Below are 24,073 nucleotides of genomic sequence, written 5' to 3' on the forward strand. Positions count from 1 at the left end.
TTTCAGCCGACTAATAGGTAGCCTATGTTTCTAAAGTGTGAATGTTTCATACCTGTATTTCTTATTGTTCCTTTATTTTAGGCTATTATCACAATATGAGACTTTGCATAAAGACCATAATGATGCAATCCATAATGATGCACTGTGTCGTCATGCACAAACCCTGATGCAACACATTGTGTCAAGCAGGGACCTGTTGATGTTTGGGAATAGGACGTGCCAGATGGCAAAAGGAAACGCCAGCACACTGGCACTCCACAACATTACAATGATTGTCCTCGAACATCCAGTAAAAGTTCAACATTGGCTTATGTTACCCATTCAAACAGCAGGAGACAAACACAGTTTTGATGACTGGGGACACACATCTATTCTAGGTAGTGACCTGTCTGCAACCCCAGGCTGATAGGAATCAGGGGGGAACATGTCAATCCTGTTTACATGTCTACCTGCCTTAGTTATCTATATATTTTTAAATGGAAGGTAGAGTTCCAGACAAATCTGGTTTCTTGTTTCCATGACAAAATTTGTCATGGTAACAAGATTTGTCTGGAACTCTACCTTCCACCCTGAGCTGATGAAACAACAGTGAATTGGTGCACTGAGAATGTAATGAGAATGCACTGAGAATGTAATGAGAATGTAATGAGAATGTAATGAGAATGTAATGAGAATGTAATGTAGGCATCTCTAACCATTCTCACTGAGAATGTAATGCTGCTTTCAGTGCACCCATTCATTGTTGTTTCATCAGGTCTGGGTTGATACAGTAGGGTTCATGTTTTGGAAAGGTTGACTGGTAAATGGTACAATACAGTGTACATTGACCTATGACCTTTGATAGTATGGAGTTATAGTGTAGCCTATATAACATCTGTGTACACAAAGTTCCGATCATTTGTGTATTCAGCAGATTGATCTCAATACATCAAATGAAAGTGGACCACACTATTACATGAAATTGGTAGAAAGAAATCTGCTTGGTGCTCACAGACTATGAGACAATTGTTAGGCAACAGAATTAGTAAACAAATAGTCCACCCAGGAAATAAGGTGGATAACATCAGATATACAGTACAGCATCAACCACGTACTTACAGCTGATGTTGTTGTTGTTGTTGTTGTTGTTGTTGTTGTTGTTGTTGTAAGTGTAGCCTGTTGCTGACTGAATACAATAAAAACGCATGTGTGACAAAGCGATTGCCTCTCTAGTTGCCAGATTAACTGTATTAACCTTCAGTCTACACTAGCATGGTGACATTTCTCTCTGGTAGAGCACGATACGGTCGGTGGGTAAAAGATAAACAAGTTGCACGGTGCAGCAGGTTACTGTCATTATACTCACCTCCACTCGGAAAGATTCACAGCCTTTCAGAAACTCCTTAATATTACTATGACACTCGCTGTCATTCTTTGGTTCCTGGAAGATCTGTGAAGGGAGAAAACGATAAATGATACATATCCCGACCCGTACACCCGGGTTTTTTAGAAGGTCTCCAAAGCGTCTCAATTTGGAAGAAATATAGTCTCTAGCCTATACTGTTACAAGTGTGAAGTCGCATACTACAGTTTCTTAAATCGAAGCTGCTAAATATTCCCTCTGGTCGGGAAGTAGGATTATAAGGAGAGGAAATGACGTTTAGTAGATATTCCACCATTCAATCGCATTGCATGCAATGGAATAACTCCTGCAGTGCAAATAGCAGCCCTGGGCTCTGGCTGACTAGGCAGACTCAATTCTGAAACCAGGCTGAGCTACTGAAATTATACGGAATTATAGTGGGATTGAATATAAGCGGTTTCCCACGAAACTACACTAGACATGTAATTGGAAACTATAGGTCTAGGCCAATTAGGTCACTGAAGTTCACACCATTTTCATGCGGGCCTGTGTAAACTTTGTGCGCAAGATTCTCGCCCATGATATTGCAATATATTAATTTAACAAATAACTGACAGTCATTAATTCTTTCTTCATTTAAATAAATAAAAAAGAGTCAAATGTAGCTTCAAGCACGATGGCTATATCGTTTCATTGCTGGCGAGCCTAACATGCCTGCTGTTACTGCTTGTGATCCTAAACACTCCTTTAAAAGTGAGGGGTCTTCCGATGATAGTTAACGGTAGCCCACTCTAGCGAATCTATCGAAAGACAAAAAAATCAACAAAAAATCAACAATCCAAACCAAAGCGGCCCTGATGAATTATTTGTAGGCTATTTAAGAGATCAAATTGGAGAAATTGCATCAACTGAAACACAGCATGCAACAAACAAATCTCACATTTTCTTTGACAATTCACAGGTTACTTGTTTGAAAAGAACACAGGCAAACAGTAAATAGAGAATATGAATGGGGTCTCGTTGGGGCATAGCGTTTAAGACTGACATCTGGCCGGACATTTCACTATAGTCTACTCCGGACAATAACCCCGGCTGTTTCTATGACTTCAAAATGTGCGGACTTCAGAGTCATTATATGTGGTTATCATAAATGCAAATTCATAACAGACCACAGTAGAGAAAGGATTCGGAGCAAAAAAGGGTCCTTACTTTCTCGACAGAACCTGGCCGCAATCGCTCCACCAGCTTGCACAGGACAACCCCATCTTTGAGAGACGATTGTAGAAATCCTTCAGGGTCAGATATGGTCTTTTTCGGCGAATCCAAGACCCCCAATGTTATGAGCCATGTTACCGTTTGTTCTGCCGAATTCATAGCTCACTTCCACTAATATACAATTGTGTTTTTAAAAAAGACAGAATATGATGGGAAAAGTCGTCCTATTCAACATAGCCTACAAACATATCCTCATAAAAGACAGCAGCATTATTATGGAGACGTGAACACATCTTTTCTTCAAGTTGTAGGCCTGTATCTGCTTCGTTTTAAACTGTAAATTGCCTTTCTCTCTTGTTCGCTCAAGCTGTACCGACTGCTGCTGCCGCGATCTCATCCAACAAAATGACATCACATAGCAGCCTATGTAAACGATGACAGCTCGAGACTCTCCCCCTGTCGGCTCTGTTGGGGTAGCATCCAGCTGGAGTCCGGGAGCCTGGCCTCTCGCTAGAAAAGCCTCTGTCTAAACTGGCCCCTCAGTCAAACTTGGCCCCGCCTACTCTTATTTCCTTTTAATCGCCTACTATTTAGAAAAATGCTAATACTTTTGACAAGACAAGACAAGCAGTGGTTAAAAGTGAGACAGAAAAACACAACAATTGTGATGTTTGAGAAATGCAAAATGGCATAAAATGTTACAGTATATTGTGACTTAAGTATATAAAAAACATATTAATCCTACAGAGCTGACACATATTAAATGAAAATCACTAAATTCCGCAACAATGGTGCCAGCGTGATGGAGTGTCTGTACCGCGCGCAACTCTGCCGATGGAATAGTGGCGGACACTGTAAATGGACATGGAGCTGATAAACGGCTCCAGGTATGATAGCATGCTATAACCATGCAATGATGATAGCCATGCTATAATAACCATGAATGTAGGTTTTTAGAGACATTCAACAATTCAATGTTTTTACCGAGATGCAGAAGAAGTAGTGAAGGAAAAGAGAAGCGAAACAAGACAAATGTTTTCTGTGCTTGCTCAGCTGTCTAAGTTATAAGTAATGTATTGTCAGTTTAAAGTTGTTTGGACTAATGAATGCATTCAATGAGCCTGAGTCTCCGTAATGACAGCGACTTAACCACCATCAAATAGCTTTGATCATACATTTTAAAAAGGCCATAGGCCTACTGAAGGTTAGTTTGCATAAAATACATAAAAACCATAGTGACGGGCGATATCAACCGGTCCATAGATGGCATAGATGGCGATAGTATTGGTTTTTGTGAGACCACCTTTTTAGGGACTGACTGTCTCGAGCTGGATACCATTATTACTAGTCATTTGGCAACACCAACTACTGTTATGACTGGTATGCAAGAGACAGTTCCTATAATAAAATCTATATATTTAAATGTAGGTACACTATCGACTTAACTGGATGATTTTTTTAAACCGGAAAATCACAATGGTTATTCAATTTATTATCAATTAGGTAATTTAAGCTTTATGAAAAAAACACCTCTTGCTGAGTGAAAATACTCAGAATACATTATTAATTGGTAAGGCACCCAGTCTCGCGGGACCTCGATCTGTTGCTTAATAAGGGCCTAAACAAGTGTCGCGCCTAACTCTAGCGCCCCCTGTTGAAATGATCTACACAGACTAAATAAAACTGAAGACATGTAATTGATGTACAATGAATATTTGCATTTTTAAAACAGGGGAACTCCGTAGACAGGGAACTCTATTAGGTCAAGTAGCACTTAAGATTTATTTTTCATAGAATTTTCAATCCATACCAGTTTGTACCATCAAACAAATGTACAAGAAAATGCGGGAGGGTGGGGTTTGCCATTTCTATAAATATGCCATTTCTTTATTGGTGTTGATTTTCATTTCTCTTTTACAATTCGAACTCAAGTAGAGGGATGTTTTTTTATTCCACCTACGTCATTCATGGTAAAAACAAACGTCGGTAGGCACCATTCTAGGCTGAGCAGATAGGGGTGTCTGGTGGGGTTGATGGTAATGTTGGAGAGGCAGAGGGACTCTTTATAAGGACCATTAAAATAACTGCATTCAAGAAGAGGGAAAACACTGACAATGCATTATTATTCAGACATCTAAAATCTCTGGTAAGCATGCCCCCCCTCCCTCAAGAGTCTTCCACACCGGCAGCGCCCAGCTACCCCCAGAGATCGGTTTGGGGGAAACTTGCCTGTATGTTGACACCAAACGATCCAGGACAATGACATTCTAATTTGCACTTTGAGTGGAATGTTATTGCATTGGAGCTTTTCGTGCCAACATGGCGCCCATAATAAAAGTCTAAATCTCGAACCGAGTTGTCAATGAAATGGTGCTCTCCCATCCCTTTCTCCCGTCTCACTCTAGTCTGGACACGTGCAAACAGAGGGCAGGACTCAAGCAACAGCTGGATGTGGAGAGGGAGAGCAGTGAAATGAAAAATAAAACTCAAGATAATTATGAAGAACAGGCACGTTGGAATAGTGTGTGTGTCAATGCTGTCTAAATGGTCACTGTTTACAACAGTGGAAATAGGTTGGTTTCTCACAGAAAAACACTTGCTTCTTTTTTTCCTCCCAAAACAACACACTCCCCCATCCACCAAAGGGGGAGGGGGACTGGGTGGAGAGAGAGAGGGGATGGGGTACAACCCTATACTGCTCTTCCCATTTATGAATGTATGCATGCGTGTGTAATGTAAGAAGTGTGTTTGAGTGTTTCCATGATCAGGTGTCACATGATTAATGTTGTGTGTGTGATGTGTGCGAGTGTGTGTGCGCAAGTGTGTGTGTGTGTGTCTAAGTACTCTGGGGCTGCCAGAAGAGATGGAGGTGTGTTTCATTCTTCCTTTCAGATGATTTCAAAAGTCTTCTTGAGCTCCATGATGAGCTGCCAGTCAGTTTTTGTCATCTCGTCCCTGAACCAGTTCTTCAGAGCGTCAATGGAGGCTCTCGTGATCTGAGGAACAGAGGAATTTTGACTAGGACTGCCATAGACCAGTATCCAAACCTCAGTAACACTTAACAGTAAAGTACAAGTCAAATACAGTCCTGTTTCAGATGGTATTTACCTGTTATAACACAATGTTGAAAACGATTAATTTCTGGTAATAAACTATTAACTTTCTTACTTCAAATAAATAAAAAAATCATAAATCTAACTAAATGACTAAGAGCCTGGGACCAAACGACACACAATACCTTATTTAAATAAAACTGTGAGTGACAAACAGTTATTTTGTAATGATAATTTCACCTCTCCTTCTCTGTGACCATACCTTACTGACGATGATGTCTGTGGCTTCAAAATGTCGTCCGAACATCTTCGGCGACTCTCCTGGGATGGGTTCGATCTTTATACAAATCTCTTGGCCCTTTTTGGCACTGTCCACAGTCTTGTGGTTTATCTCAATGCTGGTCACAATGCCAATGTCCACAAACTGGCGGGGAGAAGAAAGGAATGAACAGATTAATGTATTACCACCTCTCTCACTTCATACACAAGATGCTCCATTATGTATGTATGTATCAGGGTTTCCGTTAGAAAAAATTGCCGCCGGACATCGTGTCCGTGAAGATTTCGATTTACCGGACAAACGTGATATATTCCGGTCATCATATTAAAATATAATATAGCTGTTTGTCGCGGTGATTACTGTTGTTTAGCGGCCTATATATGCCATTTAATGTCTATTTCTCATCCGATACGATTAGATGCGAGCTATATAATATATAATAATATAACATGATTCGCATGCGCGCTATGCCATTATGTCCAGCGCTGAACGGGCGCCTCACTGGGAACTGAACAGACAGCATCGATCAATGAACGGACTCCACATTACGTTAACTGAAGTTTGTTAAATTGTTTGGGATTAATGTGAGTTTTCTATTTTCTCTTTCCAGTTTTACCCTCTTTTTTTTTTTTATCAATAAAACAACGTCATTTCTATAACCAGGGGGGTGTTCCATCAACGTCGCTGGAGGAAAATCTGGGCTTATTTCGTTAAGTCTCGCGAGACTCTTAAAAAGATCCAGGCATATCTTGATAGATCTCGCGAGACTTGTCAAAGTGGGCCTGGATTTTCCTTTGGCGACGTTGATGGAATACCCCCCAGGTCTCGCTGGTTGGGAAGGCATTTCGTTTAGCTGCCTGTCAAATCATACTTAATCGGACTCGGGAGTATGACAATGAGGAGAACATAACTGTTTATTGAGAAACAATTGATAGGCAGGCTGGGATACGTATATAAAGAAATACCACAATGTCTAGATGTATAACATTTTATTGAACAGTGCAAGCATGTAGGCTTCTGGCGTGACACGGCTAGCCTAATTTCCGTTCATATGCCTTTTATCAGATAAAATAAAATAGAATAAAACTCTTTGAAAATAAATAGGCTTTAAATTAACTTGCAATGCGTATAGGCTAATTTCCGTTCGATGTTACAGCCGGCCTATGCCTTTTCTCAGATAGATAGGGGATAGCCCTGTAAGCTCACACGGGTCTGTATGTCGTCCTGAAGACCGGCTGTTAGATCATATCGCTGAAGTTTGTCTCCATCTTAGTGTAAATGTTGTCCGTTTCGTTTGTTATCCTTGTTATTGTGCGATAAAGTTAAGGCGCTCCGCTTCGGGCCACCATTTTCAGCTGGGCACCAGACGCACACACACACTCGTGCACGCGCGGCGCTGCCCGAGAGAGAGGGACCCGCCCCCTTTGGTTAGCCTATAGGCTGGCTGGAGGGGGCGGGTCCTTCTCTCTCGGGCAGTGTTGTGTGTGTGTGGGTGTGTGTGTGTTTGGTGCTCGGCTGAAAATGGTGGCCCGAAGCCAATTTGAATACAATTCGCTACGAATTGTGTTCAAATTGTGCTTAGAGGGAATTATTTTCACCGGACATTATGTCCGACGAGTTTTCAATTTGTCGGACTTCAACAAATTTTACCGGACAAAGACCGGTAATTACCGGTTAACGGAAACCCTGGTATGTATGTATGTATGCAGTGTTTCCTCTATATGCATTTATTGGTGGCGGGCCGCCACGAAAGAATTTCCTCCGCCACTAATTGATTCAGACAGTCCACTTTGATTCAGGCTGCGCAGAAAGGCAGCGAGTTATTATGACCGGAGAACAGAAAAAAAGCAGATTGAAGCTAGATTTAGGCCGCTTCCAGACCAACATTTCGTTACGATTTAGGGGCAGTTATTTACAATATGTTACAATGTTGCAATTAACCTCGTCGTTTGTGTTCGCACTGCAATCGAGACTGAATCAGATAGCGAGGCAACGCGCTTTCAAAACAGTTTTGTGATTGGTCCGAATGTGTGTGTGTGTGTGTAATGCGCATGAGCATTATGTGTGTGTAATGAGCATGTTCCGCTGCAGCTGTAGGATATATTGGTATTTGATCACCTTGTAGGAGTGACGGCAATAACAGGACGATCTAGTCGTTTTGCCGGTAGAAAAACAATCATGTGCGCTTTATTCTCACTCTCTGCATGCGTACTGACAACAACATTCATTCATCTCCGTCCCACTTATATCCCGTCATATCACCCGCTAAGCAGCATGGGTGATGTAGTAAACATAAACATATAACAGTGCTTTATACAAGGCTGGAACGCCGTGAATTATGAATACTTTGCTCGCTAACGAGCGGTCACTACAACCTTCTATATAAAATCACCTGCTCGGCTTTAATGACTTAACCGCTATTTAAGAAATTATAATTGTTGCCACCCTGTAGTTTTTGGTGAAACTTCGTCTTTGTTTTGAGCGCCAGTGCGCGTTTTATGCGCGTGCACGCGGGAAATTTTTTTTGCGGATAGCCGCTCCGCCACTAATGTGAAAAATCCTGGAGGAAACACTGTGTATGTATGTATGAATGTGTGTATGTATGTAAAGATCATGACAGGCATACATGCCAACCAGCAAACACACAAACCCTTGCTGGGCATTGGGGCAGGTAGGCGGGTGTGTGCAGGCACACACACGCACACACACAGACTCACCCCCTTGCTGGGAACACACACTAGGGTACCCTGCCTGAGGACACCGGCATCCACATTAACTCCCATTACGATGGGATCTCTGGAGTTGAAGATGAACTGGGGCAGGATGCGCAGCTTGCAGGGGAACACAGCAACATTTCTATGGGGGAACAGTGAGATACACTGTCACAATAACAAATCACCCAGGCCTAAACCCCAACCCCAATGTTTACAGATAGTAAGGGGACCTGCTTCTAATGGGCTTGCACAGACACTACACTAACCATGTGGGTGTGTTACATGCAAGCAGGGCAAACCTCTTTAACATTCCATTCAATTGAACCATTTCATCCACACCTCTCGCGAGCATCAGCAAGCGACTAAGTGAAATAGAAACTGGCGTACAATCCTCTTATTCAACCTCTAAAACTCTGTCTATTAGTGCGTACTTGAACTCCTCCTGTTTGGCCTTCTTGTAGTCCTCTCTGTATTTGGTGAAGGCGTCAAACAGGTGGTAGATGATCTCAGCCCAGAAGATCCTCACGCCCAGGCTGTCGGCCATCTCCTGAGAGTCTCTCTCCACCTTCACGTCAAAGGCCAGGATGGTAGCGTACCTGCGGGACAGAGACAGGATCAGGTTTGAACAGTCAACCATGTTGTAGCAATAATATGTGTCACGTTCTAATGCTTTGGTCTGCGTGTCACATATGTGCTCTTTATTGTTATCTAGCATGATGACGTAGTGGACCTAGCGCCTGTAATGTCTACCTAGTTCATCTCCGTCAATTAAGTATATCTTAAGCCCTATTCGCACAGGACTAGTATTATGTGGTGACATCCGTAATTTGTAATAATTCCGGAGGTCGTCTGTGTTCTTTATCCCGTGCGAATCTGCCATGTCCGTAAAAGTGTCAGTAAAAATTCCACCGTAAATTACCCACCCTATTTCTCTGACTCTGGAGGTCCTGGGATATTAGTAGTCCAGCGTGAATCGGCATGTCAGTAATTTGGGGTGAGTTATTTTTCTGCTGTGAGTTGGAGAACTAACCATGCCTGCTGCGCTTGTTGTGCATGAAGCGGATGTTACAGAGCCATGACATCGTATCCGGGGGAATGTCCGTAAATTCCAGTAAAACGGACGTCCGGGGGGGGGGGATTTCAAAATTACGGAAGTCACCACATAATACTAGCCCCATGCGAATAGTGCTATAGACTGGTTTTCGATCTCCAGACGTCCCCTCGCATAGCAGAGCAAATGGGACATTATGGAGTCTAGCAAAGCAAGACTAGATTATAGAGAGATGGGAGGAGAGGGGGTGAAAAGGAGGTCAGGTGGAACTTGTCACTCACTGTACGTCATGTTCCAACATAGTGGACGCCTTCATCACGTCCTTCTTGTGGACAGGGCCGATGTTGATGCCAGCATACTGTAGAAGGAGCAGAGCACAACATGAAGCGTACTGCAGGCTAGCTCTGTAAAAACATGGTAGTAGTCTGATGTGGAGAACATGGTGATGCTGCGCATGTGCGCGTGAGTGTGTGTGTGTGTGTGTGTGTGTGTGTGTGTGTGTGTGTGTGTGTGTGTGTGTGAGAGAGCTAATTAGTGTATATCCATGTCCAAAACTTACAGGCACTTTGGAGGTGCGGAGGTACTCGAGCAGGGCTTCCAGGGAGCCGAGGGTGGAGGCCTGCACGTACACACCCTTCTCCTCACACTTAATGGAGTTCAATGTCTGTTTCAGCTCCCGCACCAACTCATCCTGCATGGAGGAAATAATACAGGGTAACTCAATTGTTACCTGGATAGGTTCAAACGACATCCCCCGACCGCAATGTCTCATTTGCAGAGAGGTGCTGGCTAATGACAGCATGAGACCCGCAAAACTTCGCCGCCATCTAGAAACTAAGCACAACAAGCTAACATCCAAACCACCAGAGTTTTTCTAAAGGAAACTCGAAGCGTTACTAGGAGAAACGCGGGTCATTCAACAATTCAGTCAAACTAATGTCAAGGCTACTGAGGCATCATATCGGGTGTCATTACGCATTGCCAAAGCAGGTAAGCCTAAGCACACTATTGGGGAAACCTTAGTGCTGCCAGCCAAGGAGATGTGTGCCATAATGATGGGAGAGACAGCAGCAGCTAAACTAGACCCTATCGCACTCAGATAGTATCAGCACCGTGGCTCCCGTATAATTGACGCCTACTGAAACATTTGATTTGAAACGATGGACTCCACGATGGTTGTCTTTTTTAGTTCAGTACAACGTTTTTGATAGCTGGCACAACACTGTTGAATTTACTGTCAGAGAAAAGTGATATTATGCCGTTGGATTGGTGATTACCGCTGTAGTTTGTATGTTAACTTGTGTTTAGTTAAAAGACATTTCCAAACACTTTGGGCCAGCCCTAAGTTTGACATGGGGGGGGGGGGGGGGGGGGGGGGCGTGTGTATGTCACAATTATTTTAGGGGAGGCTCACTGTCTTGGACTTTGAGAACCCCTGCTCTAGTTCATACAATTTGGGGGATTGAACTCAGTTCTGTGGGTCTTACCCGGAGCACAGGAATCTCATCGTCCTTGTGTGCCACCAGTAGGGGGAGCCCTGCCAGGGTCTTCTCCAGGTCCTTCCCCAGAATCTTCACCCCCTGGGAAGTACACACCTCCTTGTGCTTCTCATATTGGTTCTGCAGGACAGGATACATACAGAGGTATTGGTCACATCCATTAAAAGGGACACTTCACAGATTCTGTACCATACGAACTTGTGGGCATGTGAAAACAGCTTACAAATGTGTTCCGTAGATCAAAAGCTAGATATCGTTAGTTTTAGGATTTTACCCTTAGCAATGTATTTGGGGGTAAATGAGCTTACTCTTCCTGAATTAGCTACTGCCTGTTTTGTTTACATCCATAAGCACCTGTCTATCATGTCTATGCTTAAGTTGCTGGCTTGGAGGCGTAAAGCACTATGGATGTTGAAGAAAGTTCATTATTCAAACTATTACTTCTATTTTCTCGCATATTGCTAAATGTCATGGCTATTTAAACAAGAAAGACCACTAATGATTTGCTGTAGATGTGGTGACAATCAGTAAAATGTTCCTTTATGACTGAAATGCACACAATCACATCATTAACTCATGGGCAGCTTCATTCCAAACAGATGGTCCATTATTCACTGCCCTTCGTGGATCTGACAGGTTTGGATAGAAGAAAGTGATATGGTGGAAAGCATGTTACACCTATCCTATTCATCTCAGTCACATAAGTAAAAAAACAAAAAAGGTTTTCATAGCAAAAGTCAGAGAGTGTAGGGTGAGAAAAGAAAAAAAACAAATCCAGATATTGTTTCCAAACCTTGACTCTGAGCTCTTTGAGGGGCGGGGGCAGCAGCAGCCCCCTGATCTGGGTGACGATGGGCCCTTCTACCCCGGGGACGATGATGGTATCTCCCTCCCGGAGAACGCCGTTGATCAAGATCACGTCTATCGTGGTGCCCATCCCAGGCAGAGCCTTAACCTGAGGACACACAACACATTCACAGGTTAATGACAAAGTCATGTAATAGTATTGACAACATGACACCCCCACCCCAGAAATGACACAGTAAGGACAGTGTGTGGAAGGGTGTGCCAAATACAACAGCAACAAAAAAAACAAAAAAATGAGAAGTAGTTCCTTTTTATTTAAAGTATGCCAGAAAATTTAACTGGTCAGAATATTAAACTGTATCCTCCTCCTCCCTTCCCCCACGCCATCTCGGTAATCCTCAGACAGACAGTTCGTAAATACGCTCTGAGCGCCGGAGCACACCCAAGGTGCTGATTTAACTGATTTCTGTTGAAGTCAGAGTGCTCTGGGCGCAGAGCATATTTACGAACACACCCAGTTTGAATGAGGCCAGCAGACGTTGTACAGCTGCAGCAGTCTGTGTTTATCTCATCTCAAAGCATATACCTTCCAATTTATTGATCTTAGATTTTGTGTGTCAGTGACTATAATACACACATTTGTAATCACCTGTATCAATTCAATCTGTTATCATTATATCTATGCTAGTCTCCTCGCCTTACTTTCGCTAATATCCGTTCTTACCAACTGGCGCAGCATTTAAAACACAAGTACAGGGCACTTAGTGGCGTAGCACACGAATGTGCATACCATAAGGTTCCTTGTTCGATTCTGACCCTTGACATATCTTGCATGTCATCCCTCCTCTCACACATCCTTCCTGTCAATCTCTACCGTCTCTATCCCAATAAAAGCAGAAATGCCCCATCGATATACCATCCAGATATGAGAATAACTGACGACCCGTCTCTTCATCTTAACTGTCCTGCCTAAGACCTCTTCACCCCATCATCCCCTTCCTTCTCATCCCTCTTAATTATGACTGCTAATGGCCCCTGGCCCTAGCATAGATTACTTCTTCTTATGATGACTGATGGATAGATGATTCACTTAATTAGACAAATGTATTTGTTGTAAATAAATCTTTGGATAAAGGTGTCTACTAAAATGGCAAAAATGTTAATGTAAATGAGAATAAAGTCCTATAAATGGGTACGGACATGGATACGAATATGCCGCCTCGGGCAGACCCCTAACAGTGACGTCACTGGCAGTGTGAGGTGTCAGGGCCTCACCTCCATGACCTGAGCCCTCAGCTCTTCACAGTGGGCCAGCCTGCGGGCCAGCATGGTCTGGGTCAGCTCCACCAGCAGACCGATCAGATTGCCCATCCCGTCCCCAGAGTGGGCCGACGTGGGCACCAGGGACACAAAGGTGCGGGGGTCCTTGTTCTCGTGGAACAGTGCCGCATTCAGACCCTGCGAAAAGCACACCACAACAACTCACTTATAGGGCTGACACAGTAGGTGCAGCGCAAGAGTCAAGTGGTACCCTTTCCTCCATATAATCAACTATAAACTATAATACAAAAATGTGTATGATTATAATGGATGTTTATAATCCATATTTCAAGACCGTCACTCCACTCTTAAGACGTTGAATCTTATATCCATCATTAATAGAAGCTGTATTACAATTGGCCACTGACCTGTTCGGCGAACTCCAAAATGACAGCTTTAGTCCTCTCGTCAAACTCATCCTTGGTGTTCTTCTTCTGCTTCTTCAGCGTGGTGACCACATCCGTTTCCGGGCTCTTCTTCCAGTCATACAGACGGTCGATCTGAGAGGATAAGGGGGAGGCACAGGGTTGGACAAATAGAAATAGAATGCATAGACAGGATACAGTTTGAATCATACATGTGATTATTTTTTTTATTTTTTATGAGACTAATGAGAATTATTTTTTTCTCCAAAAACAAAAACCTGCTGACCAACCTTGTTGAGTGCTACAATAAAGGGACACTTCTTCTCCTTGAGGAGGTTGATGGACTCCAGCGTTTGAGGCTCCAGACCGTGCATGATGTCCACCACCAGGATGGCTATGTCACACAGAGAGCTGCCCCTGTTCCTCAGGTTACTGGAGGCAGACATAGAGGTGAGGTTATTCGATTAGATTCAACTTTGTCATTGCGTACAAGCCATGAGACAACAAAATGTATTTTGGCATCTAACCAGGGGGATATTCCATCAACGTTGCTAAAGGAAAATCCGAGTCTCGCTTAGTTTTGACAAAAGAGAGCTATCAAAAATAAGCCTGGATTTTCCTTTAGCAACGTTGATGGAATACCCCCCGAGATGGTGCAAATAGTGGCACAGCCACAACAAAAATGGTGGCGTGTGGACAACACGAAGCCCCATGTCTCACCAGAGGAGGGGTTATATAGATACATGTACAATCACGCGCACACACATACACACACGCACACACACGCACACACAGAGTGGGTTTACCTGAAAGACTCGTGGCCTGGAGTGTCAATGATGAGCATTCCTGGGATTTTAATGGTGTCTTTGTCCAACTGGGGAGGAAACATTGAACTCATTACAACAACCAGCTGTTCGTTCAAACAATGACAACACATTCACCCCACTGACAGTGTGTTGTTTGTGCACTGCTGAAACAAGCAACTGACACAAGCCCCTGTACATCCTTTGGAATTGACTGTGGTGTTCTGTGGCACAACACCACCCAACCCTAGTCTCTCTACACAGCTGCTGTGTTGACCGAAGATAAGAGAGTGTGAGAGTGCGGAAGTGTGAGACTACCACCATCCCTACCCCTCCTCAGTCAGTGTTTGTACATGTGTAAGCAGAGTTGACAGCCAGGTAAGAGTACTCACATTCTTCACCATCTTGGTCTGTTCTATGATGCAATCCAGAGGGACGTTGGTGGCTCCTATCTGCTGGGTGATGCCTCCCGCCTCTCCGTCCTGGACGTTGGTGTGTCTCAGCTAACATGCACACAAAGACAGAACGCACCGACGGGTCAGTCATAGCCATACTCTACCTCACACTGGTGGTCCTCTGTGGCTCAGTTGATAGAGCATGGCGTTAACAACACTTAAGTTGAGGGATCGATTCCCGCTGGGACCATATATACAGAAAATTGTATGCACTCACTGCAATGTACGTCACATTGGATAAAAGCATCAGCAAAATAGCATTTGTTATTATCAGCTAAATGGCATATATTATAATCAGCTAAATGGCATATATAAATTAATAGGCTCCAACATGTAGTTTACTTATTTAACGATCACATTGGTTTTGAAGTATCAAATCTAAAAGGTCCATAGATGGAAACATTAGAATCAGATGAGGCCCACAAACACACCTTGTCCAGGATCTTGGTCTTCCCTGTGTCTACGTGGCCCAGTACACACACGACAGGTGAGCGCAGTTTGTCTAGGTTTATGTTCCTGAGGTTCTCCTGTTTCCGTTTCTACAAGGGGAGAACGCAGGATGAGGATCAGATCAGAATAGTCTGTCATTGAAACAAATGCAAGTCAGAGTTGGTGTTGGTGATGTGAAGGACACAATGTGTGCGTTATATAAACTGTATGAGTGAGTAAGCATAAGTGAGAAAATACATCTGTGTGTTGATGCGTGTGTGTGTGTGTGTGTGTGTGTGTGTATATATATACCTCAATGCGGCTCTTTGCCTTGTCGTAGAGAATCTCCTCTTTGGTTCTCCCATCGTCTGAATCACTCCCACTACTGGAGTCGGAGCTCTCTCTCCCTCCTTTCTTCTTACTGGGCACGGGCTGTGTGAGCGGAGTCTCTTTTTTCTTCTCCTCTTCCTCCTCCTCCTCACTCTCATCCTCCTCTTCCTCATCGTCTTCCTCGTCCTCGTCCTCATCCTCCTCTTCCTCACTGCCGTCCCCCCCGGGTTGTGAGGAGGGTTTCGGCTGGGGCTGCTTTGGCGTCTCCTTCACCTCGATGTGAACCGTCTTCAACTCTGTGGGAGAAGACGTACGCGATGCCATTTCAAACACATATGACTTGATTGATTGTAGTGCCAGCAGATGTGCTGACTGAAATGTTTATTTGTGTCTAGGAGTGAGAACCTGGGTCAACGTCGCTAAAGGACAATCCAGGCTTATTTTGATAAATCCTGTGAGATTAGTCTCGCGAGACTTCCAGTATTCCAAACGTTTAATCTTGAACAGAATGATCCGGATTCTTTTTTGCAATCAGATCTATCTGCCGGATTTTGAGTAGTGTCACCCCAAAAAAGAATCAGCCAGCTCGATCTGATCCTGTGTAGCAAAAAAAGAATCCTCCAGATTCTGATCCAGATTAAACGTTTTGAAAATACTGGGCCCGGGAGTCTTAGGTAGGGGATCTACTCTGACTACTGACTGACGGTCACACTGTGCTAGAGTACCTTTCTCCTCATCACTGGCTATGGCCTCCCAGTCATCCACCGCAGCCTCTGGCTTCTGTTCACCCACTGGGCAGAGAAAGGAGAGGGGGGGAACACATGAAGTAACACATGAACTTAAACCCAGGTGTTTACAGACAGCGAAGGCATTTTGTGCTTTTGGACGACAGTTTTTAGTCTCTGAATTCTATGGTCTATTTTACCTGGCTCCGCTTTGGGCATTTCCACCTCCATCTCGACAGTGATTGGCTCGGGTGTCTCTGCTGTGGGTGACATCACCTCAGAAGTCTCTGAGTGGGAAAAGGAGGAGGGGAAGGAGGGATGAGGCACTAACAGAGGAATAGATACAGTATAGGGTCTTGTAGTTAAAACAGGTAAAGTGGATCTCAATAATGAGGGTTCCTGTCCTTGTCTCCTCTCCTTTAAGACAGAGCAGATATGACTAAAGAAAGAAACAACCACACTGTGACTATTTACACTTTGAAGAAGGGCTCTTAACCGAAACATCAGTGATTATTAAACACAAGTAAATAGATGAAAGGAGGGACACGACAGAGAGGGAAGCCACTGTTGCCTTAGCAACTCTGTAGCAGGCCTACCTTCTGTCTGTGCTGCTGTTGTAGGCTTCTTTTTCCTCTTGTCTCCATAGACAGGCTTCCTTTTTGACACTGAGTCTTTGGATGGCACTTCAATTCCTATTCCGGGAAAATTAGATGGAATTAGTTCATCTAATCTTAGATCTAATCTTCCCAATCATTTGTTTTTACCAATGTTGCAAATAGCCTCTGAAGTAAATGCTGGTACTTACATTTACATTTTTGGCATTTAGCAGACGCCTTTATCTAAAGTAAGTGAATCATCTATACCACATCAGTCATCATAAGAAAAATAACCCTATGCTAGGACCAGAGGCCATTGGTCACAATGCTAGAAGAAGGAAGAATTACTTTCTAATGACTAAACTAACTAAATGCTGGTACTCACCTTGAGCCTGCAGTAGTTTGAGGGTGGCCTCAGCCCTAGCCCTGGCTTCTTTCTGGGCCTTGGTCAACAGTTTGCCCTCCTTCTTCAGTCTCTCTTTCCTCTCCTTCTCCTTCAGTTTCTTCTTCTCCTTGCGCTCCAGTTCCAGGCGCTCCTGTGGGGTTCAGAGTTCAGGTTTGGGGGGGTCAGCATTGCTGCATTCACTTTGGCATATAGCTAATCACTCCCCCATATATGAACTAACGCGGGTTTAAAACAATATGGCTTGTGTGTAAGTATATTCAAAAGATTCCTCAAGCATCTGTATGACATTAAAACAGTGGGGTCCTTTGCTCTAACAATGTAACAATGAGGAACCAACTTAAGTTATTAAGTCAACTTCGAGATGTCAGTACGTGTTTGCATGCCCGTGTACGCCAGTCTGACTAACCTGCTCCAGCCTCTGAGCCTCCATCTCCTCCAGGCGTCGAATGTTCTCCTCTTCCTCCTTCTTGGCCTGCTCCTCCTCGTCCTTCATGCGCGCCAGAGCCTCCTGCATGGCCTTGACTGTGGCCTTGCTCGGCCCCTTCTTTTTCTCTTTCTCCTCCTTCTCCTTCTCCCCCTTCTTCTTTTTCTTGTCTTTCTTTTTCTTGTCTCCCTCTGCCTCTTCTGAAGCAACAAAAACAAACACCACCAAAGCTGTTTTCAGACTATGGGGCCGTACCAAGACATACTGTGCTGGCACAGTGGTCTCCCCTTTTTGCATAACCTTTTGAAGCAGTTTGGGTTATTAACAGCCTGCTCAGCTGGCCCTACAAGATAACTGGTGCCTGCCTGCTAATACCCATGCTGAGGGGCAGGCAACCGTGATGATGTCTCAACCCGCCCGTGTTCAGAGGGTGCAACCACACCTTTCCACATGCATAATCCTTTACTAGAGCTCCCGCCGTAACAGGGCTGTAATGAACGATGGAATGGGTCAAATGGAAGCAGGCTGTTCTAAACCGTGCCGTACTGAACGAGGTCCGGTACGGGATAGCACAGCTCGGGTCGGCCCCGTAATGTGTAATAGGCTCAACAGACATCATCTGATGGCCTGGGTCACAAAAGCCTAGTACCTTATTACTGTGGTTGAATGGATACCATGAGATAACATGGTTTTTCATTTCTACACTGGTAACTAATTTGAAACCATGATAGGACAATTTCTATTTAACTCGTTGTTTCATGTTATATCTGCAGCAAACGTGTACAACTTGTTGGCTCTAAGAGTAACTGTGTGCTGTGGACATATTCAGAGAGACTATTTGGATAGCTCACCCTCTCCTAGGACATCAGCTGCATCTTGCTCCTCTGCCATGGCTGCTTCTGCTGAGGGGGGGTCTTCTGGCTCAGTCTTCATTACAACCTCTTTCTTAGGTGCAGCCTCTTTCTTCGGTGCAGCCTCTGTACTTTTCTCTTTATCTTCCTCCTTTTCTTTCTCCTTTTCCTTCAGCTTCTTCTGTTTGGCCCTGTCCTCCTCTTTCTTCTTTCGATCCCTCTCCTTCTTCTCTGCCTTTTTCTGAGCCGCCGTTTTCATCTTGAAGGTTCCCTCCTCCTCTTCCTCCTCTTCACTGTCTGCTTTGGCCTTGTCTTTCAGCTTCTTCTGGGCTTTCTGTCCGGCCTGTGACTCATCATCGTCATCTGAATCCTCCTCTCCCCCTCCTCCTCCTCCACCACCACCACCACCGCCGCCGCCTTTCCTCGTCCCTCCATCCTGATCCTCATCATCATCCGAGGCCTCCCTCCGTCCGCCCTTCTTCCCTCCCTTGGGCTTCTGGCGGGTTCGCGAGTCCTCATCCTCTGAGTCCGAGCCAACAGCAGTAGGAGCATCATGGGCAAACGACACCGCCTTCTTGTCCTTCTGCCCACCGTTGGTTTCCAGGTCACCCGTACCCGAAACCTCCTCTTCATTACCCTCCTCTTCTTCTAGGCTAGCCTGCTTGCCTTTCCGCGTCTTCTTCTTCTCTGCCTTGGTCGGTGCAGGCTCAGCGATTTCTGGCACGTCTGCGGTGTCGGGTTTCTGTGGAGGCAATCAGATTGACATTAAGTAACTCGTAATTACTTCGCCATCTAGTTATCTAGTTTCCAAAAGGGGTCCAGAGAGATCCACAGAGTACACTCGACAAAAACATTAACATAAACAGATAAATGCAGAAGGGTATACAGCACCTTGGATGTTGCTCCTTGGGTTTCAATAGAAAGTTCCTCTAGCTCTTTCAGGATATCGTCTTCACTGTAAAAGTCCAAATACCAAGGATGAGGGAAACTGTTGTACCCATGTCAACAGGAAACTAAACTGGACATACATTGAGTTTATTTTACCACCATCATTCTACCCATGATATAGGCAGTTGATGAGGAGACAGAGTGTTACTTACTCAAAGTCATCTTTCTTTGCTGACGGCTTCTTTTTTTTTCCTTTGCCCTGTTGCTTGGAAGCTCCTGCCCCCTCAATTTCTGCTGCTAGGGCGTCAAGGTCAATGCCATCATCTTTGGCACTGAAACAAAACAATGAAAATCATACATGAACTTTATACAAATTAAAATATATACTATACTCCGACTTAATCAAAACAAGTAACTAACAAAACTAGTATGATTCTGAAAACTGGCATGGCATGTGTGCGCCATTGAAAACAGCCTTTAATCTAATCAGACAATTTTACAGAAATAGGCTTTCCACAAGTAAACAAGCTGACACCAGAAGGAACATATCGACCCCAGCTCTGAGAACCGTACATCTGACAACAGAACAAGTCATGAGGACCAGCTGCACACATGACACCAATACACATGTTCCAGACGCAATCCCTTCACTAGTCCTCCACTCTCATCTCCAGACAAAGATCCTGTAAACCTGACAAACACTGTGCGGAAATGTACAGACAAACAAACACATGTTGGAGTCTACCAATTATTTTAAGGACAACCGGATAAAATAAAATAAATCACAATTGTATTGACCATTCTAGACAGGCATCACCACAACCATAGCCAGTCCCTTAACACATAGGCTCACATTAACCAACCAGAAGCCCCTTACCTGAGGCAGCACATGCCATGGATCTTTGAGTTGCAGACACAAAAGCCTCTTCCTAGGTCCCAGCTCTATATAGATCTAGTGAGGCTTTCCTTGCATGCTTGTTGCATCAGCAGCTTAGGGACGCACCTCTCTGCTCAAGGCCCGGGGCTGGGCACTACCCCAGTTAATACACACAAATCTGCTGGCTTCAGCACATTTTAATGGGTCATAAGGAAACCTCCAGGAAGCAGCTGATTTCAGCCAGGAAGTAGATTCTCACTACCGTACCATGATTCTCATACCTTCTCATTTCGAACGACAACCTTGGGGAATGGTTGTGGTGGAAAGGAGTTGAACCGAGGTGACTTGACTTGACTCGAGTCATGAAGTCTACTGGAAGGTGGAGACGATTAGGTAGCATGGGCGGCCATGACGGTTATGGAGGGAGGTTATTCATAGCCCTGGTTCCCTCATGACCTCAAGGCAGTGGGGTTGATGGAGCACGCAGCTGATCAGGGTGAAGTGGGGAGAGATCACCGTCACAGCAGGTCAGTCAGGAGCCTCGATCCCACAGTAATCAAATTAACCTGCTGCCTCCAGCACAGAGCGCACACACTTCGTGGTCCTCTGTGGCTCAGTTGGTAGAGAATGGCACTAACAACATTTAGGTTGTGGGTTCGATTCCTGCTGGGACCATACTGAAAAAATGTGCGTCACTTTGGATAAAAGTGTCAGCTATTACTTCACTCACTTAGGCCTACCTCTATCTGTCAAGGATCATTCCCAGAGAGAAACACAGAAACACTGCCTTGATCTGACTGACACTGCCCGTGCTAAAATCAGCAGTTCTGCAGGTGTCTCAGGTTTAAAATAACAGACTTTATATATAACTGTGTTATGTTTCTATACAAATTAATCCTAATCAGTGTTGGTAATACATACAAAATGGCTGTAAGATGTTAAATAATGCCGCCAAAATTATAGTGGCAAAAAATGCCCCAAAAGTCATTTATTTCAGTAGTAAGACAGCTCTAGATCGGCAGCTTTTGAAAAACAAGCAAGGAGCAACTTTTTTGCTTATCACAATTTCTCAAGACAGCAGACTACAGGATTGCCTGAGTGTGACCCTAACATTTCTGATTGACAGTTCATGTCGTGAGCCTTTCATTCCTACGTTTTTGGTGAGTTACTTCGGAGCTAGCAACTCAACAGGTTTTTCTAGCTTGCAAAATACATACTTTTCTTAACTTTGTATTCTGAACAGTCTTGCTGCATTTTACCACAACATCTAATGCCAGTTTCATCTAGGCACGTCTTGGCTGTTATCTGTAGGCTACGTGCTGGGAGCTGACGTTGTGTGTACTGCTAGTGCTGGCTACAATGGCAGGGATGTAAAATATAAACAAATACATAATAGATTCATTTTCTTGGGTTTTACTACCAATAGCACACATCCTATGTGAATAGAACATGAGCAGGTTGTGGTGATGTATGGAAAACCTCTTAAATCACAACAATCGAAAACAGATTTGTGGGAGTAGCACAGAAACCTAATTGTTGTTGCTTGGTGTTTTGTTTTCATTCAGTTTTTTAAGAAAACACCCCAGATTTTTACAAAATGCTGCAAGAAATTAGTCAACTGGGGGAAATTTGCCCCCTAGAAAGATTGCTTTATCTTCTACACTGATCCTATTGCATCTCACATCCACTCAGGAGCAGAGAGGAAGTAAGGCAGAGAGGAGTTTACAGTGGAGTCTGATGACACACAGCCCCCAGTATTCTGTCCCAAAGAACAAAGTCCATAGGGAGGGAGGCTTAATACGGGCGCATCTCAGGTGCAGCAGCTTCGCCTCATCTCACTTCATACACCTGCATGACATTCATAGCTGAGCCTTTCCTGACAACAACAGAACATCCAATTTACAGAGCAGAAAATAATGTATAGACGTTTTCACAAAAGCCCTCAAAATGTGTGACACACATTTCTTTACATTACTCACACAGTTGATGATGCAATAAAATGCCATTTCCAAGTTTCTATTTAGGATTAGTCAACCTAGCATAGAAATCTAACAAAACATCATGACACTGTAACGACACAATAAACGTTCTTCTTCTATCTGGGGGTATCAGTCACAAGTGACCCTGTTGACTCGCATTGGACAAAGCTAGTGGATACTCAAGCTATACAGGCGTGAGGTGACAGTAGGGACAATGAAGGCCCTTTCTGACAGCACAATGAAAAAGGATGATGTTGCAGGCCAGGCATAGCCATGCAGAGTGGAGGTCCCCCAATCATGCTGCAACAAGACTGACAGCAACAACGTCCTCCCAATAGTAGCCCTGAACATGCCCTAGCCTAGAGACAATTGCATATGAAGGATATGCAACCACCTCTCCATGGTGCTTCCACAAAATCACCAAGTGCTCTCAGTGAATATGCATTTCCATGGATGCAGCTTCTGGATAATATTTATTTTAAAATGTTATCTATAAGCATCTAAAAGTTGGTCATTAACGTCCAGGTGGTGCTAGAGGCTCAGAAAAGGCCAGGCTTAATTGACACTATATCAGGTTTTGTACAGAGCGAATAATTATGCAAGTGTGACAATATTCATGCTTACTCACTTTCAAAATTGAACAGTATTAGCTAGTATTTTTTAGGGGTTATTTTACCTACTGGACTAAGATCAGATGGCTGCAAGGCCTAGAATACATGCAATTTTCTCAGGGCATGTTTAGGGCTATCGCAACAATATTACCAGCCATTCAGATGTTGACAGAAGTAGATGCTATGTTCCTCTCCGCCTGTAGCTAGCTGTCATTAGCTAGACAGCACGCTAACATAGAATGAACTTCAGTAGCTAGCTAGTGACTTATAAACTAGCTATGCGTTGTCAGTAGAAATCTAGCAGAAGACTGGAGTAAATGAAAATGTGCCATCTGTGGCTAAAAGCGAGAATAATACTTTGTGTCACTACACCTATGGTATCTATGTTTTTGCCATACATTAGCTAAATGACAACTATTCACACAAACTAGCCTGCGCTATCAGGATAGCTTATCAGCCAGCTCGCCTTGAGACGGAGGCCTAGCAGGAGCAATCTGCCGCCACATGAAACTCATGTGGCTATCATCATCAATGGCAATGCTAATGCGCTATGGCTAGCTTGTAATGCTAGCTAAAAAACCTCTCTCATTCTACTTCTGCGCTTCTTGCCCCAAATCCCAAGTACGTTTTACAAATCATATGACACACAGACTCAATAATAATTCACCTGTCTTCGCCCGACTTTTTCTGTTTCTTCCCCATTATCCTTGTTATGTTATCTATCTATCCAGCCTCGTTGCGCGCTGATGCAGCTCGGCTCAGCACATAATGGTTCAGATTGCTCAGGGCTCACAGGGGAAATTGCGCAAGCGCTCTTTAAAAGAGATGTTCAGGAGCTTCATATTGCGTTGGCATTGAATGGATTTCTTGTTATACCAGAAAATATATTCTTTATCTGTTTTAGAACATTAACTTTCTGACATAACAATATATGACAACAGTTTTATTTTTGATTTGGAAATAGGAAAACCCAGATACTAACGTGCTACATTTTTTTGACGGACAAATGTATCATGGGAGCAATCTGACAATGTGGGATACACTGCGCAAGAT

General features: G+C 43.9%; 2 protein-coding genes across 3 annotated transcripts in view; both read right to left on the reverse strand.

The window, feature by feature from the left end:
• Nucleotides 1-2,716, reverse strand: part of arhgef7b (Rho guanine nucleotide exchange factor (GEF) 7b) — a gene marked incomplete at its 5' end in the record, with an annotated part of 33,426 nt that extends 30,710 nt beyond the window's left edge. For both annotated transcript variants that reach the window (XM_080525839.1, XM_080525838.1), the window contains 2 exons: nucleotides 1,346-1,429; nucleotides 2,552-2,716. In XM_080525839.1, the coding sequence (XP_080381965.1) occupies nucleotides 1,346-1,429; nucleotides 2,552-2,716 (249 nt within the window). The remainder of the gene's footprint in view (nucleotides 1-1,345; nucleotides 1,430-2,551) is intronic.
• A 1,645-nt stretch (nucleotides 2,717-4,361) lies between these two features.
• eif5b (eukaryotic translation initiation factor 5B) lies at nucleotides 4,362-23,804 on the reverse strand. Its single transcript, XM_080526045.1, has 24 exons — nucleotides 23,688-23,804; nucleotides 19,766-19,885; nucleotides 19,557-19,620; nucleotides 18,666-19,407; nucleotides 17,797-18,014; nucleotides 17,370-17,520; nucleotides 16,985-17,080; nucleotides 16,589-16,675; nucleotides 16,389-16,454; nucleotides 15,646-15,959; nucleotides 15,336-15,443; nucleotides 14,842-14,952; nucleotides 14,453-14,520; nucleotides 13,937-14,078; nucleotides 13,650-13,781; nucleotides 13,237-13,419; nucleotides 11,948-12,109; nucleotides 11,143-11,274; nucleotides 10,215-10,346; nucleotides 9,937-10,013; nucleotides 9,036-9,200; nucleotides 8,608-8,746; nucleotides 5,873-6,034; nucleotides 4,362-5,553 (listed from the first exon to the last, which is right to left on the reverse strand). Exons 1-24 carry the CDS (start codon nucleotides 23,720-23,722, stop codon nucleotides 5,446-5,448), a joined length of 3,714 nt encoding a protein of 1,237 aa, XP_080382171.1. The 5' UTR covers nucleotides 23,723-23,804; the 3' UTR covers nucleotides 4,362-5,445.
• Nucleotides 23,805-24,073: the final 269 nt, after the last annotated feature.

Source organism: Nansenia antarctica, assembly GCF_963989245.1.
Source record: "Nansenia antarctica genome assembly, chromosome: 3".
NCBI lineage: Eukaryota > Metazoa > Chordata > Actinopteri > Argentiniformes > Microstomatidae > Nansenia > Nansenia antarctica.